Source organism: Sus scrofa, chromosome 7 (genome assembly GCF_000003025.6).
Source record: "Sus scrofa isolate TJ Tabasco breed Duroc chromosome 7, Sscrofa11.1, whole genome shotgun sequence".
Lineage (NCBI taxonomy): Eukaryota > Metazoa > Chordata > Mammalia > Artiodactyla > Suidae > Sus > Sus scrofa.
Genome location: NC_010449.5, coordinates 1656737 through 1668411, shown reverse-complemented (window position 1 = coordinate 1668411; position 11675 = coordinate 1656737). Strand labels below are relative to the sequence as shown.

The 11675-nt window shown below is 60.1% G+C and overlaps 1 protein-coding gene across 1 annotated transcript; it reads right to left on the bottom strand.

Moving 5' to 3' along the window:
- WRNIP1 (Werner helicase interacting protein 1) lies at window positions 527-11460 on the bottom strand. The gene is made up of 7 exons (XM_021100108.1): window positions 10489-11460; window positions 8622-8813; window positions 7958-8199; window positions 4825-5054; window positions 2358-2513; window positions 1366-1445; window positions 527-1259 (listed from the first exon to the last, which is right to left on the bottom strand). The coding sequence occupies exons 1-7, from the start codon at window positions 11227-11229 to the stop codon at window positions 984-986; spliced, it is 1917 nt and encodes a 638-aa protein (XP_020955767.1). The 5' UTR covers window positions 11230-11460; the 3' UTR covers window positions 527-983.

Below are 11675 nucleotides of genomic sequence, written 5' to 3'. Positions count from 1 at the left end.
GGGAGGAAGGCAGGGATCTCTGGGGACGGCCGTGTGGCACTGCAGACAGAGCAGCAGAGCCCAGGAGGGGCTGCTATGAGGGGAACCACCAATGCTGACTTGACCGGACCCTCCTGGTGGAGTGGGCGCCCAGCGGCTAGTAAGGAGCCGGAGAAGAACCAACAGTAGACACAGAGAAGGCCAGCTCCACGTGTGAGCTCTGTAGGTACACCTGTGTGTACACGTGTGTGTGTGTGTGTGTGTGTGTGATGGGGGGACCATCATCACCTGTAGCAAACGCAAGAGGAAATCTGGAAAACTGGATTATCCAGAAACACAGAGCTTCAAGGAAAGGCTGGAGGCTGGGACAGGAGCCTCCGATGCTTCTGGAAGCTATTCAGACGTGTGCGCAGTCCTGTGACACATGACGGGGACTCTGCTTGCCAACATCACCTGTGGTTTTTCCCTGCTGGTGTTCGTGGTTTTCACTCATCAGAGCGTGATGCTGGCAGACGCTGGGACCCCCGGTGGAAAAACACGAAGGAAGTGGAGTGTACTTTGAAATAGTTTTATTGGCTCATAAGACCTTTGCATATAAAAAAAATACCCAAAACACTATGCAGTATTAAATCACAATTACATATTTTTACCAAGTGAAACTACCTAGAATATACATCTTTTAAAGGAAAAGAAAACCTACAGAACCGAATTCTGAAGTGACGTCGTGACTTAAAACTCCATGACAAGATAGGTAACTCCTCACAACATTAAACGACTGCACGGAGCTGCCAGATGTCTCATGAGCATGACACCGCGCAGGGTGCAACTGAACACAATTTCAACGCCACACGCTTAGCTGCAGCAGCTGTGCCCCCGCCAGGCCTCCTACCCTCCCAGCACGAACGTGGGGCGGCCGTCACTTCCACCAGGCCACCCACCTCGCAATCCAGTGACTCTCTGGCCCCCCAGGAAAGGACGCATCCTCCTCGGCCTCAGCCCCCGAGTCAGCACCTCCGCTGCTTAAAGAAATCCACTCCCCGCAGCTCCTCGGGCAGGTACTCCTGGTCCACGGGCTCACTGTACGCGGGGTTGTACTTGTAGCCCTGGCCGTAGCCCAGATCCTTCATGAGCCTGGTGGGCGCGTTGCGCAGGTGCAGCGGGACGGGGGGCAGGGGCCCCTGGTGGCTCCGCAGGCAGGCCTTGACGTTGCTGTAGGCGCTGTACACCTCGATGGACTTGGGGGCTCGGGCCAGGTAGACCACGCACTGGGCCAGGAGCACCTGGGGCGGGAAGGCAGCGCGACAGGAAGGTGGTGGAGCAGCTCCCCACGTCTCCAGGCAATTCTGTACCTGGGACAGGTCTGCGGGGGGCTGAGGGTCGCCTTACCTCGCATTCGGGCATGCCGATGAAGTGACAGCCCTGGTAGGCGGCCACAGCCTGGGTTAATGCAGACGGGTCTGCCAGACCTGCCACACACGGAGACAAGGGCAAGTTATGTCATGATGCACCCACCCCGTCCCGTCGCTGCCTGCAGACTCGGGGCCCCAAAGCCACTCAGCAGGATTGGATCTCAAGAGCTTACTCCAGAGCTGTCCAGGGTCAAGACCTGTTTCCTCGTGGACAAAACCTCTCCACCCATCAGGAAACACAGGAGACTCGGTATAACCAGCATGAGGCAGCGAGGCCGTCAGGACGGTCATCCGGATGGACGCGTTCAAGGCCGAGCATCAGAACAACGAGGAAAGGCAGCCCCCGGCCCCCTGGTTTAAGTCACGCCCAGAACATGCCATTTCTATCTCAGGAGCTGGGGAAAGCCTGAGCACTCGACTGCGAAGCCAATTTAAGTATTTCTTTTATCTGGGAGCTACTACAGGTTTGCTTCCAGACCAGCACAATAACGTGAGTGTTGTGATTGGGCAGACAAGGAATCTGCGGGTTTCCAGCACACAGAGGGGATGCTCGCGCTACCCTGGGGCCTGCAGAGTGGCCAACAGCTTTGTGCCTAAAATACTTTACTGCCGAAACATGCTACCCGTCCCCGGGCCTTCTGCGAGTCATCTTTCTGAAGCAGTGACATCATAGACGACTTGGCCAATTCCATAACCAATGTAACAGGAATGAAAACGCTGGAAACATCACTGAATTACGGAACCGGGACACAGAGACACCAGGCAAACAAATGCCCTCTGAAAAACAGGGTCTGAAGCGGGGTCACCGCAAACCTTCCATCTGCGAAGAATGCACCCCGAGCACAGCGCAGAGCAAACAAGGGGGCCTGCACCCCGCTGGGGAGTGGCCACTGAAGAGGAAACAGAGCCCCTGGCCACGAGGCAGCCGCCGCCCACCCGCCCTTCACACCCCACGCGGCCGTCACTCACCCACGTCCTCGCTGGCAAACCTCACGAGCCGCCTGGCCACGTAGAGCGGGTCCTCGCCGCCCTCCAGCATGCGGCCCAGCCAGTAGAGCGCGGCGTTCTGGTCGGAGCCCCGCATGGCCTTGTGCAGCGCCGAGATGCAGTTGTAGTGCTCCTCTCCTGGGCAGCAGAGCCGTCCCTCAGGCGGGGCTCGCGGCCGCCCGGGCCGCCTCCAGCCCACTGGCCGATCCCAAGGAGGCCCCGACTAGCCTGCGACCCGGGACAGCCCGAGGCGGGCGGGGGCCTGGCCACCCTTGGACACAGAGGACACGTCTGCTGCGACAAAGGTCACCATGGTGATGAAAGCAGGACGGTCAAGGCCCCGGGCTCTAGAACCTTATCAGCCATGTGACTGGGCAGGGTGCTGACCCTGTGTCTCAGCGCTCGTCTGTAAAACGGGCCTGAGACTCACCAGCTCACTGGGTTGCGCCAACAGTGAATGCCATGGAGAGAGGAAGCCTGGGAGCGGGCAGGGGCCAGTGCTGTTCATGCCAGCTTCTACTTTGCTTTAGAGCCTCAAATCCCACCCTACCTCTGCAGAAGCCCCACCTCAGAGAACCGGTTCCATGTGGAAGTGTCTTGACTCTAGAAAGATCTGAGCTGCTTGCTGGATCCCACAGATGGGTCACTTTCTACTAGAAATGACGGCAGTCCTGGGGGTGGGCCTCTGTCTCAGCAGCGTGGTTCCCAGGGCCCGGCTCCCACCTCCGTTTACGGACACGGCCTGGGAGACCATGGCTCTCCAGGAGCTCAAGCGCATCGGAGGGTCTGCACGTCCACTGGGGCGGGGGCAGGGCTGCACGAAGGGGCCGCCCATGGAAAGTGACCCCGAGAAGCAGGAAGCCCAGGCCGGGATGTGTCTGACAGGTGCCGTGTGCGCATGCGTGTGCGGGAGGGCTGGCGTGTGCGGCTGGCGTGGGGGCAGCACTGACACTGGGGAAGGACACGCCCCGGGAACCGGTCAGCCCGCATCTGGGGAGGCGCCGTCCTCTGCAAAGTGGGCACCATTAACACCACCTCCTGAGGCGGTTTTGAAAAATTAAAATCAGGACGAGCTTCAGTGCAAGCTAGTGTCAGCCGGCGGCCTGCTGGTGTTCACACCTGACAGTCTGCTGGCGAGGGACAGAACGGCTCCAGGGGGTCCTGTCAGAAGGAAGGGTCGCCCTGGGACACCCAGTAGGGAGAAGGGCCGCTGTGGCCAGAACCCCCAGAAGCAACGGAGCCCAGCATGGGGACCTATTTCGACGTCTGTAAATGTGAACCTGTGTTCACGCCTCCAACTCCTGCTCTGGCCAAAATGAGGCCAAGCTCTATGGCCGGATGGTCTCATTGTGCAGGTTTTCTGAGCACTTACACGACTTTGGGGGCATGGAGAGCTGGGGTCAGAGATGCCCAGGTTGCTGGGAGAGGCTCTGGTGAGCGGCAGTCACATCAGGACACACAGGACGCTGTGACCAGCCTTCAGCGAGTCCTCAGAGGCCCCAGTTGGCTAAGGAGCTTCAGTCACTTTCCCAAGGTTGCAGGTCCAGCTCTGCGCCCTCCTCGGGAGGCAGCACCTGAAGCTGCAATCACTGCCACCATCCTCCCCCAGCGGAAGTACTGTCCACCACCAAGAAGCATCTGGAAGCGGTCTAGACTTGGCACAGGATGATAGCCGGAGTGCCATCTGCTTCCTTTTACACGTTACTGCAGAGCGCCTGCCCTCCTGAGTCTCAACTCACCTGCCCTTCTCACCACCCAGGCCTCTTACAAACGTGCCATGCTTGTGACATTTAAGAGTGCCAGGTGGGGAGTTCCCATCGTGGCGCAGAGGAAACCAATCCGACTAGGAACCATGAGGTTGCCGGTTCAATCCCTGGCCTCACTCAGTAGATTAAGGATTCAGCATTGCCGTGAGCTGTGGCGTAGGCTGCAGACATGGGCTGGATCCTGCACTGCTGTGGCTGTGGTGTAGGCCGGAGGCTACAGCTATGATTCGACCCCTAGCCTGGGAACCTCCATATGCCAAAGGTGCGGCCCTAAAAAGACAAAAAAAAAAAAAAGACTGCCAGGTTGGGAATTTACTAAGAGCTGACATTAAATCTGAGACGGGTAAGTGCGGTTTTACAAAAACAGGTTTAAGTACACACAACAAAACTAATTTTTTAAACGTTGCTACAAAATAAAAGCATCAAGTTCCATGTAATTTTCAGTTGAGACTCTGAAAGATAAAGATTTTAATTCTCATTAAACTAATAAAAACGAGCCACTTATCACAAAAGTTTGCCCCTCGAGGTGATCACTGACCACACAGCCTGCCAAGTGCCGGCGCTCCAGGGGCAGGGAGACACACGCACCTCCCTGCCAGGCGGCCCAGGGGCCAGGGCTCTGAAACCAGCTCCGAGTGGGGGGCACCTGCCGCACCGGGAGCCCGCCTGCCACGGCCACTCACCTGCACGGTCGTAGAGGATGTGAGAGCGCTGGAGGCCCTCCTTGACGTCACCCTCAGTGACCAGGACGCGACCGGGAGGGTAGGTCTGCCCGGTCTTCTTCCCGAACACCTTCCTGGCACTGAGCCTGGCCAGCACCGCCAGCTGCAGCCCGTTGAGTCCAGCCCGGGCGTCCCCGTCGCTGAGGTGGGCCAGCGTGTCCACGGCTTTGTCCTCTATGAACACGGAGGGCCTGCAACACCACCAGGCAGTGTGTCCCACCACTCACCCTGCAGCGTGTGTGACCCTGCGCCCCCTCCAAGGCCACTAAGAGCCACCGGGGCTCAAGCCCGGCCTGGATTCTAACCACAGTCTACCTGGTTTGGCATCAAGGCAGAGAACTGCCTGCTCCCGGCCCCAGGAGGTTGTTTTATGGGACACACGGCCCTTGGCATCTGTGGGTTCTACACCCGCAGATTCAACCAACTTTGGATGGAAAATGATAGTGGGAAAAATTTCAGGAGGTTCCACAAACCAGAACCTGAATCTGCTACCCGCCAACAATGGTCTGCCGACAACTAGTCAGCATTCACGACGGGTTACATACACTGGCCCGCAGGTGCCACCACTCGGCGGGCGGTGACTCAGAGTCTGTGAGAGAACAGCACAGCGGGGACGTGAGTGCGTGCAGGGCCGGGAGCCCAGGACACTGAGGCGCATGACACAAGCACACTCCTGGCGGCTGCACAGGACACATGGAAAGGCCTCCGGCTCCCGCCTCCAGAGCACTGACAACTGCGCGGGTGCAGGGCCACCTGCCTCCCACGGTGCACACCATGATGGGCCAGGACCGGGCCGCTCGACGCCCTCCACCCAGGGAGGGTCCACCGCGTGCCAGCACGCTGGCTCTAAAGGCCAGGTGGCTCAAGTTCCTCGTCTCACAAACAAGCAACCCGGTGCCCGGCACCTCGGGCACAGCAGGACCGAGCAGCAGGCTGGGACGCTTCCCAGAGGGCGTCCTTCGGGAGACAAGTCACCCAACCTCCCTCGGAACGTGAGCACTGAATTCACCATCGCGTCCCCAAACGCGGCCTTCACAGGGCAGGTCTAACCCGGACTCCTCGAGCCTAATCCAGCAAGGCCCCCCACTCCCGGTCTAGTCACGAGAAACCACCACCCTGGAGGGGTCCATTCCTTCCTGGCGGGCTGCACGCTGCCCCCGTGCAAAGCAGAAGTCACGTTTCCAAGCCACAGCTCACCCAGGTCACTGCCAACCTCCAGCTGAATCCATAGCAACAGGCTGAATCAGGCACCTGCTGGGCCAGGGCATGTGTGACACAGAAGGGGGCCAGCTTCTCCACCAAGGACCTCAGGGAGTTCCTGACCCCACCCCGACCCACTCGCTCGGGTGAACAGCTTGGATGCTATTTCCAGAGCCCAGCCTTCCAGTTAGCGGCCTCCTCTCCCACAACAATCAGCTGGATACTGAACAACTCCCATTAGACTCCTGGTGGCAGCCTGGGCCGTGGGCACAGACTCAATGCCCACCCCCCATTCCAGACCGGACACTCACGACACACTTGGAGGCACCAATGGCTCTTTGCAGAGCTGACAGACCATTCCTGAAACAGATTTTAGATCATTTGGGGAAAAAACTATAGACAGCCCACGCTAAAACGGACCCACAGCAGAGGGGTGCGGCAGCACCGATGTGCTTGGGGGGGATAGGACCCAGGGCTCAGAGACAGCACATCTGTGTGTGTGTGTGGCGGGGGTGGGGTGGGGGGAACACAGGCAGAACCAAATCGGCCTGAACATCTCATCTCAGAGCCAATAACAGCACCACTTCCCATCTCCCGGAAGGCTTCCGAGCGACGAGCCGCAGGACCATTTGCAGGAGGAAAAGGACAGAGCCCCAGCCCTGACAGTGTCCCTGAGGCCAGGCTCCTGGGTGATGACATGGGGGTCTCCCCGTCCCCACCCAGTGCTCAGGCCTCAAGGATAGCAATTATGTTTTATTCTCCTTGTATCCCCAGCGCCTGGCGGGGAGCAGGCGCTCACTATCTCCATGGCAAACGGACTGGCTTTGATCTTCCCACAAACTGTGCCCCCCACCCCCGAAGAGGCACAGGGAAAGGTGAGGGCGCTGATGCTCGCCAGGCGCATCTTCCCTCGGTGCGAACTTGGTGCCAGACCCCTTCTTACCCGAGTTAAAGACAGGCTTTTGGAACCTGCTCAGGTTGGGTGCTCTGGGCACAGGACTTGGCCTTTGTGTGTCTGCCTCCTGATCAAAGGGCAGGGGATCCTGACACCTACTTCCAAGGAGACTAAATGACGAGACAGAACCCTCCGAGCAGCGCCATGCGGGAGCCCTCAGCAAACGTCAACTACTCCATCATCACCCACAAGAATCATTTTATTTTAATTTTACTTTTTTTTTTTTGTCTTTTTAGGGCTGACCCATGGCATATGGAGGTTCCCAGGCTAGTGGTCTAATGGGAGCTACAGCTGCTGGCCTACACCACAGCTCACGGCAACGCCGGATCCTTAACCCACTGAGCAAGGCCAGGGATTGAACCCGCAACCTCATGGTTCCTCGTTGGGTTTGTTGACCACTGAGCCACCATGGGAACTCCACCAGAATCATTTTAATTAGCCTGCTCTCTGGAGCTGCAAATCTTCAAGGCAGAGCAATAAGCTCTGCTGCTTCCATGGTAACCAGAGACAGACAGATGGACAAAAGCCATTTCAGCCCTGTCAGCCAACCCCTGAAGCCCTGCCTCGTCCGTGGCCGGACCCACGGCCTTCACACCACAGGCCTGCACCGTCACCTGGTCCCCAGACGGACTCTTCAGAGCACTCTGGAAGCCGCACGCGACCTACGGCCTGGAATCCACCCTCCTCCACAGCGGCGTGACCACACCACACGCTCGTTCACACTCTCATTTTCAGCAGCACATGCCCGTCAGACGGCAGTCAGACTGCAGACCGAGAACCACTCCCCCCCCCCAAATTAACCCAGCACGCCCAGCAGGCATTACTGTCTCACCACGTGACCAAAACGAGCCAAGGGAACCAGCTTACTGTCCTCCCCACCACAAAGCTGCTGGCGCTGGGCACGCCCCTCCAGCCCAGGGGTCCCCAGGAGGGGCTTACTCGGAGCTGCTGTTGCTGCTGTGGCTCAGAGGGTCGGCGGGGCGGCTGGAGTCCAGGACGTGGATCCCCAGGGAGTTGATGGCCCGCATAAGGATGGTCACCACGGCCTCCACTGGAAGCTTCTCGAGAACGATCACCCGGCAGCGGCTCAGCAGAGCGGCGTTGACCTGGAAGGAGGGGTTCTCCGTGGTTGCCCCGATCAGGGTGATGGTCCCACACTCCACGTGAGGAAGGAAGGTGTCCTGACCGCGGAGAGAAACAGAGCACAGGGACCTGGTCAACAACCTGCAGGACCCCGGGGAAGCCAGCGCTCCTTCCTTTTTCTAACTTTGAGGTCAGCATTAGATCAGCCACTTAAACTGTTCACTGTGAGTCCTGGTGTCTCAGTGAAAAATTTCTAGACACTGGAAACCTGAAGTAAAGTGGCTTTCCCGATTTGCATGACTCAGAAATCTACCAGCAGTTTCACTCACCAGATAAAGCATTTTCTGGTCACTAAGAGAAGGCGGGGAAAGGGACATAAAGGAGAAGGGAGGCAGTCCACGCCTGTGCAGGTGGAGCAAGCAGCACAGCACCCGCCAGACCCGAGCACGTGCACCGTGACCACACGCGCTTCACCTTCAGGTTAACCACCGCAAGGACCAAGAGGCAGACGGGAACACACCTGCTGAGATTTATTGAATCGATGAATCTCATCAATGAAAAGGATGGTTTTCCTCTTGAAAAAGCTCTTCTCGTTCTGAGCCTGTTTGATGACGTCGCGCACGTCGGTTGTCTTGGCGCTGGTTGCCGACAAGGTCACGAACCTTATGCTGTGTTTCTTGCTGTTGTTGGCGATGATGTGAGCCAGCGTGGTCTAGACAGAGGACAGTGTGGGAAGCTGATGAGACAGAGCAGTGCTTCAGGGGCTCGTGCAGCCGCAGCGCGTGTACCCGGCAACCGAACACGGAAGGGGGCTGAGCAGCAGACACAACTCAAAATACTGCGGGACGGTTTTAAACGTCAAGAAAAATGCTGTAAATAAAACAGGGAAGCGACTACACTTGGGCTAACCTTGACCTCTTCCGCTCTGTGCCTACCCCCGGGGATGTCAAGTCCACAGCTGGAAGCTTCTCAGGGCAGCTTAGAAAAGGAGAGCAAGCCTTTGAACTGAGAGACCAACAAAGACCCTGTGGAAGGAGGTGAACCAGCAGCACTTGGGCCCGTCAGTACTTCCTGGGGAGCAGCAGAGAGACGGGGCGGGGGGGGGGGTGGCACTGCTCAAGGCCAGGCACTCAGGGGAGCTCGAGAAATACACACGGACTACTACTCTGCTACCCACCATCTGCAATGAGAATGGGAGTCAGGAAAAAGGAACACTGACCAAGAAGGGACCAAACCTGCTCCTGGATGACCAGAAGGGCGGCATTTTATCTTCTGGACGTCGTGCAGCATGTCAGACACTGTGCTGCTGCTTTGCAACTCCCAGCCTACAGGCCACATGTGCCTTCTGACTGGTCACCAACCACTGCGCCGGGGCGGCCCAGCCCACCAGCTCCCCAGCCCACCAGCTCCTGCTCCGCATCTCCTGGGAGCACACCCAGCACGCCTCCCTAGGGACCTTCCCCGCCACCTGCCTCCACCAACAGCTGAGAGCTGAGAATGCCGCCGCAGGGTAAAGCGCTGTCTGGGTTACCTCCTGGCAAAGAAAGTACACTGAAAACAAGAGGGCGCCACACCAGCAAGACGCATTCTAAGAATGGGAGTAGAGGAAGGTGTGGTTAAGTTGTGGGAGGTGAAACCAGAAAAAAAAGGAGACAACTTATAAAGGCTCTTGTGCACTGAGGAGTCGGAACCTCGACACTCTCTGCACCCCTTTGCACTTGACCCTGGGTTTTTCTCTCCATTCCCTGGAGCTCCTTCTCCCTCCTCCTGCAGAGACAAAAACCATGCCTCCAGCCTTAACTCCTGTCTCCTTAAGACTCCTTAATGCCGTCTCCAGGGTTCTCTAGATCCCGACATCCTAAGTGGCCTCATCTGACTGGAGCTAACCCCTAAGAAGGTTCACAAAACTGGACGCCAAAATGCACCGATGTTTCTTCTCTAAGGGACAAGGCTCACGAGAACAGCTACGGAAACGGTAGGTGACAGTGACTAGCATAGGCACAGCTCTCCCGTGAGTCCCCTTAGATGAGTCAGGCCTCAAGGGGAGATAAAAGCCCGTCTATTAAAATAAACCAACAGCCAGAAAGAGAAGGAAGCACACTGCCATTTGAAATTTTTGCGATTATTTTTTCCAAAACGGAACCCACACATCCACAAATAGGACGCACCAGCTCGCGTTTCCTTGAGACCCGGGTCATGAACCAGGCGGGGGCCTCGAGAGTGGAACGCCGCGGAAACCCAAGTCCAAGCCCCCAGATTCTCGCAAACGGCTGCACTCACACATCGCCATCCTGGCACCGACCAGACCCCGCGATGCGGAGCCCGGGGCGCGCCCTCTCCCGCCACCCCACCCCCCGCCCCTGCCGCGGAGCCCCCCGCGGCCTCACCTTGCCGCAGCCCGGCGGCCCCCATAGGATGAGCGAGGGCACCTCGTTGGCCTCCAGCAGCGAGCGCAGCAGCGTCTCGGGCCCCACGGCGCGGCCCTGTCCCACGAAGTCCTGCAGCGCGTCGGGCCGCAGCCGGTCGGCCAGCGGCTTGCCCTCCAGCATCTGCCGCACCTCCTCGGCCGCGGGCGCCCGGGCGTGCGGGCGGCCCCCGGGGGCCCCGAAGGCGGCGGCGTCCGCGTCCCAGCGGCCTGCGTCCTCCTCGCCGTCCGCGTCGCCCGCCGCCTCCTCCTCCTCCGGCGCCTCCGCCTCGTCCCAGCTCCGCGGGGACGCGCTGCCCGCCGCCGCCGCCGGCCGCTGCCCCGCGCCCTTCCTGGCCGGGCTGCCGGGCCGCGCCACCGGGAAGTCAGGGATGAGGCGCGCGCCGCTGGGCGTGGGCGGCGCGTCGTAGCTCTCGCGGCTCTCGGTCTCGCCGCCGTCGTCCGGCTCCTCAGCCTCGCCCTCGCTGCTCTCGGCCGCCGTCGGCGTGGCCGGCTGCTTGAGCGCCGAGCTCTCCGACGGCCGGCGCCGCTTGGCGCGGGGCGGCGCGGCCGCGGGCTCCGCGTGCCCCGCCGGGTGCAGCAGCAGGCAGCGGTCCAGGTGCGAGTTGATGTGCGCGGCGGGCATGGCCTGCTGGCACACGGGGCACTGCACCCGGTGCAGCTGCGCCAGGAACGGGTCGTCCTCGGGCCCGCTCACCTCCATGGCGGCCGCCGCGCCGCGCACCCCGCGCCGCCCCGCTAGGCCCCGCGCCGCGCGACCCTCGCTCGGGGAGGCGGCAGGACGCGCGCGGGCCGGGGGAGGGCGCCGCTCATGCCTCACGTCCGGGGCTGCCCGCGTCGGCCCGCCCTCGGCCGGCGGCCCCGGCGCCTCGCGCGGTGCGCCGGGAAGGGGAGTCCGTGGAGGTTCGCCCGGCCGCCGCTGGCCACGGCTCACGCGGCCTGTCGGGAAATGTGGTCCGCGGAGGTTCGGGCGGCCTGACGGGAAGTGTGGTCCGTGGAGGTTCGCGCGGCCTGACGGGAAGTGTGGTCCGTGGAGGTTCGCGCGGCCTGACGGGAAGTGTGGTCCGCGGAGGTTCGCGCGGCCTGACGGGAAGTGTGGTCCGTGGAGGCTGGCCCGCGCGTCCCCTTGCGGCTCGGCGAGCACCCTTC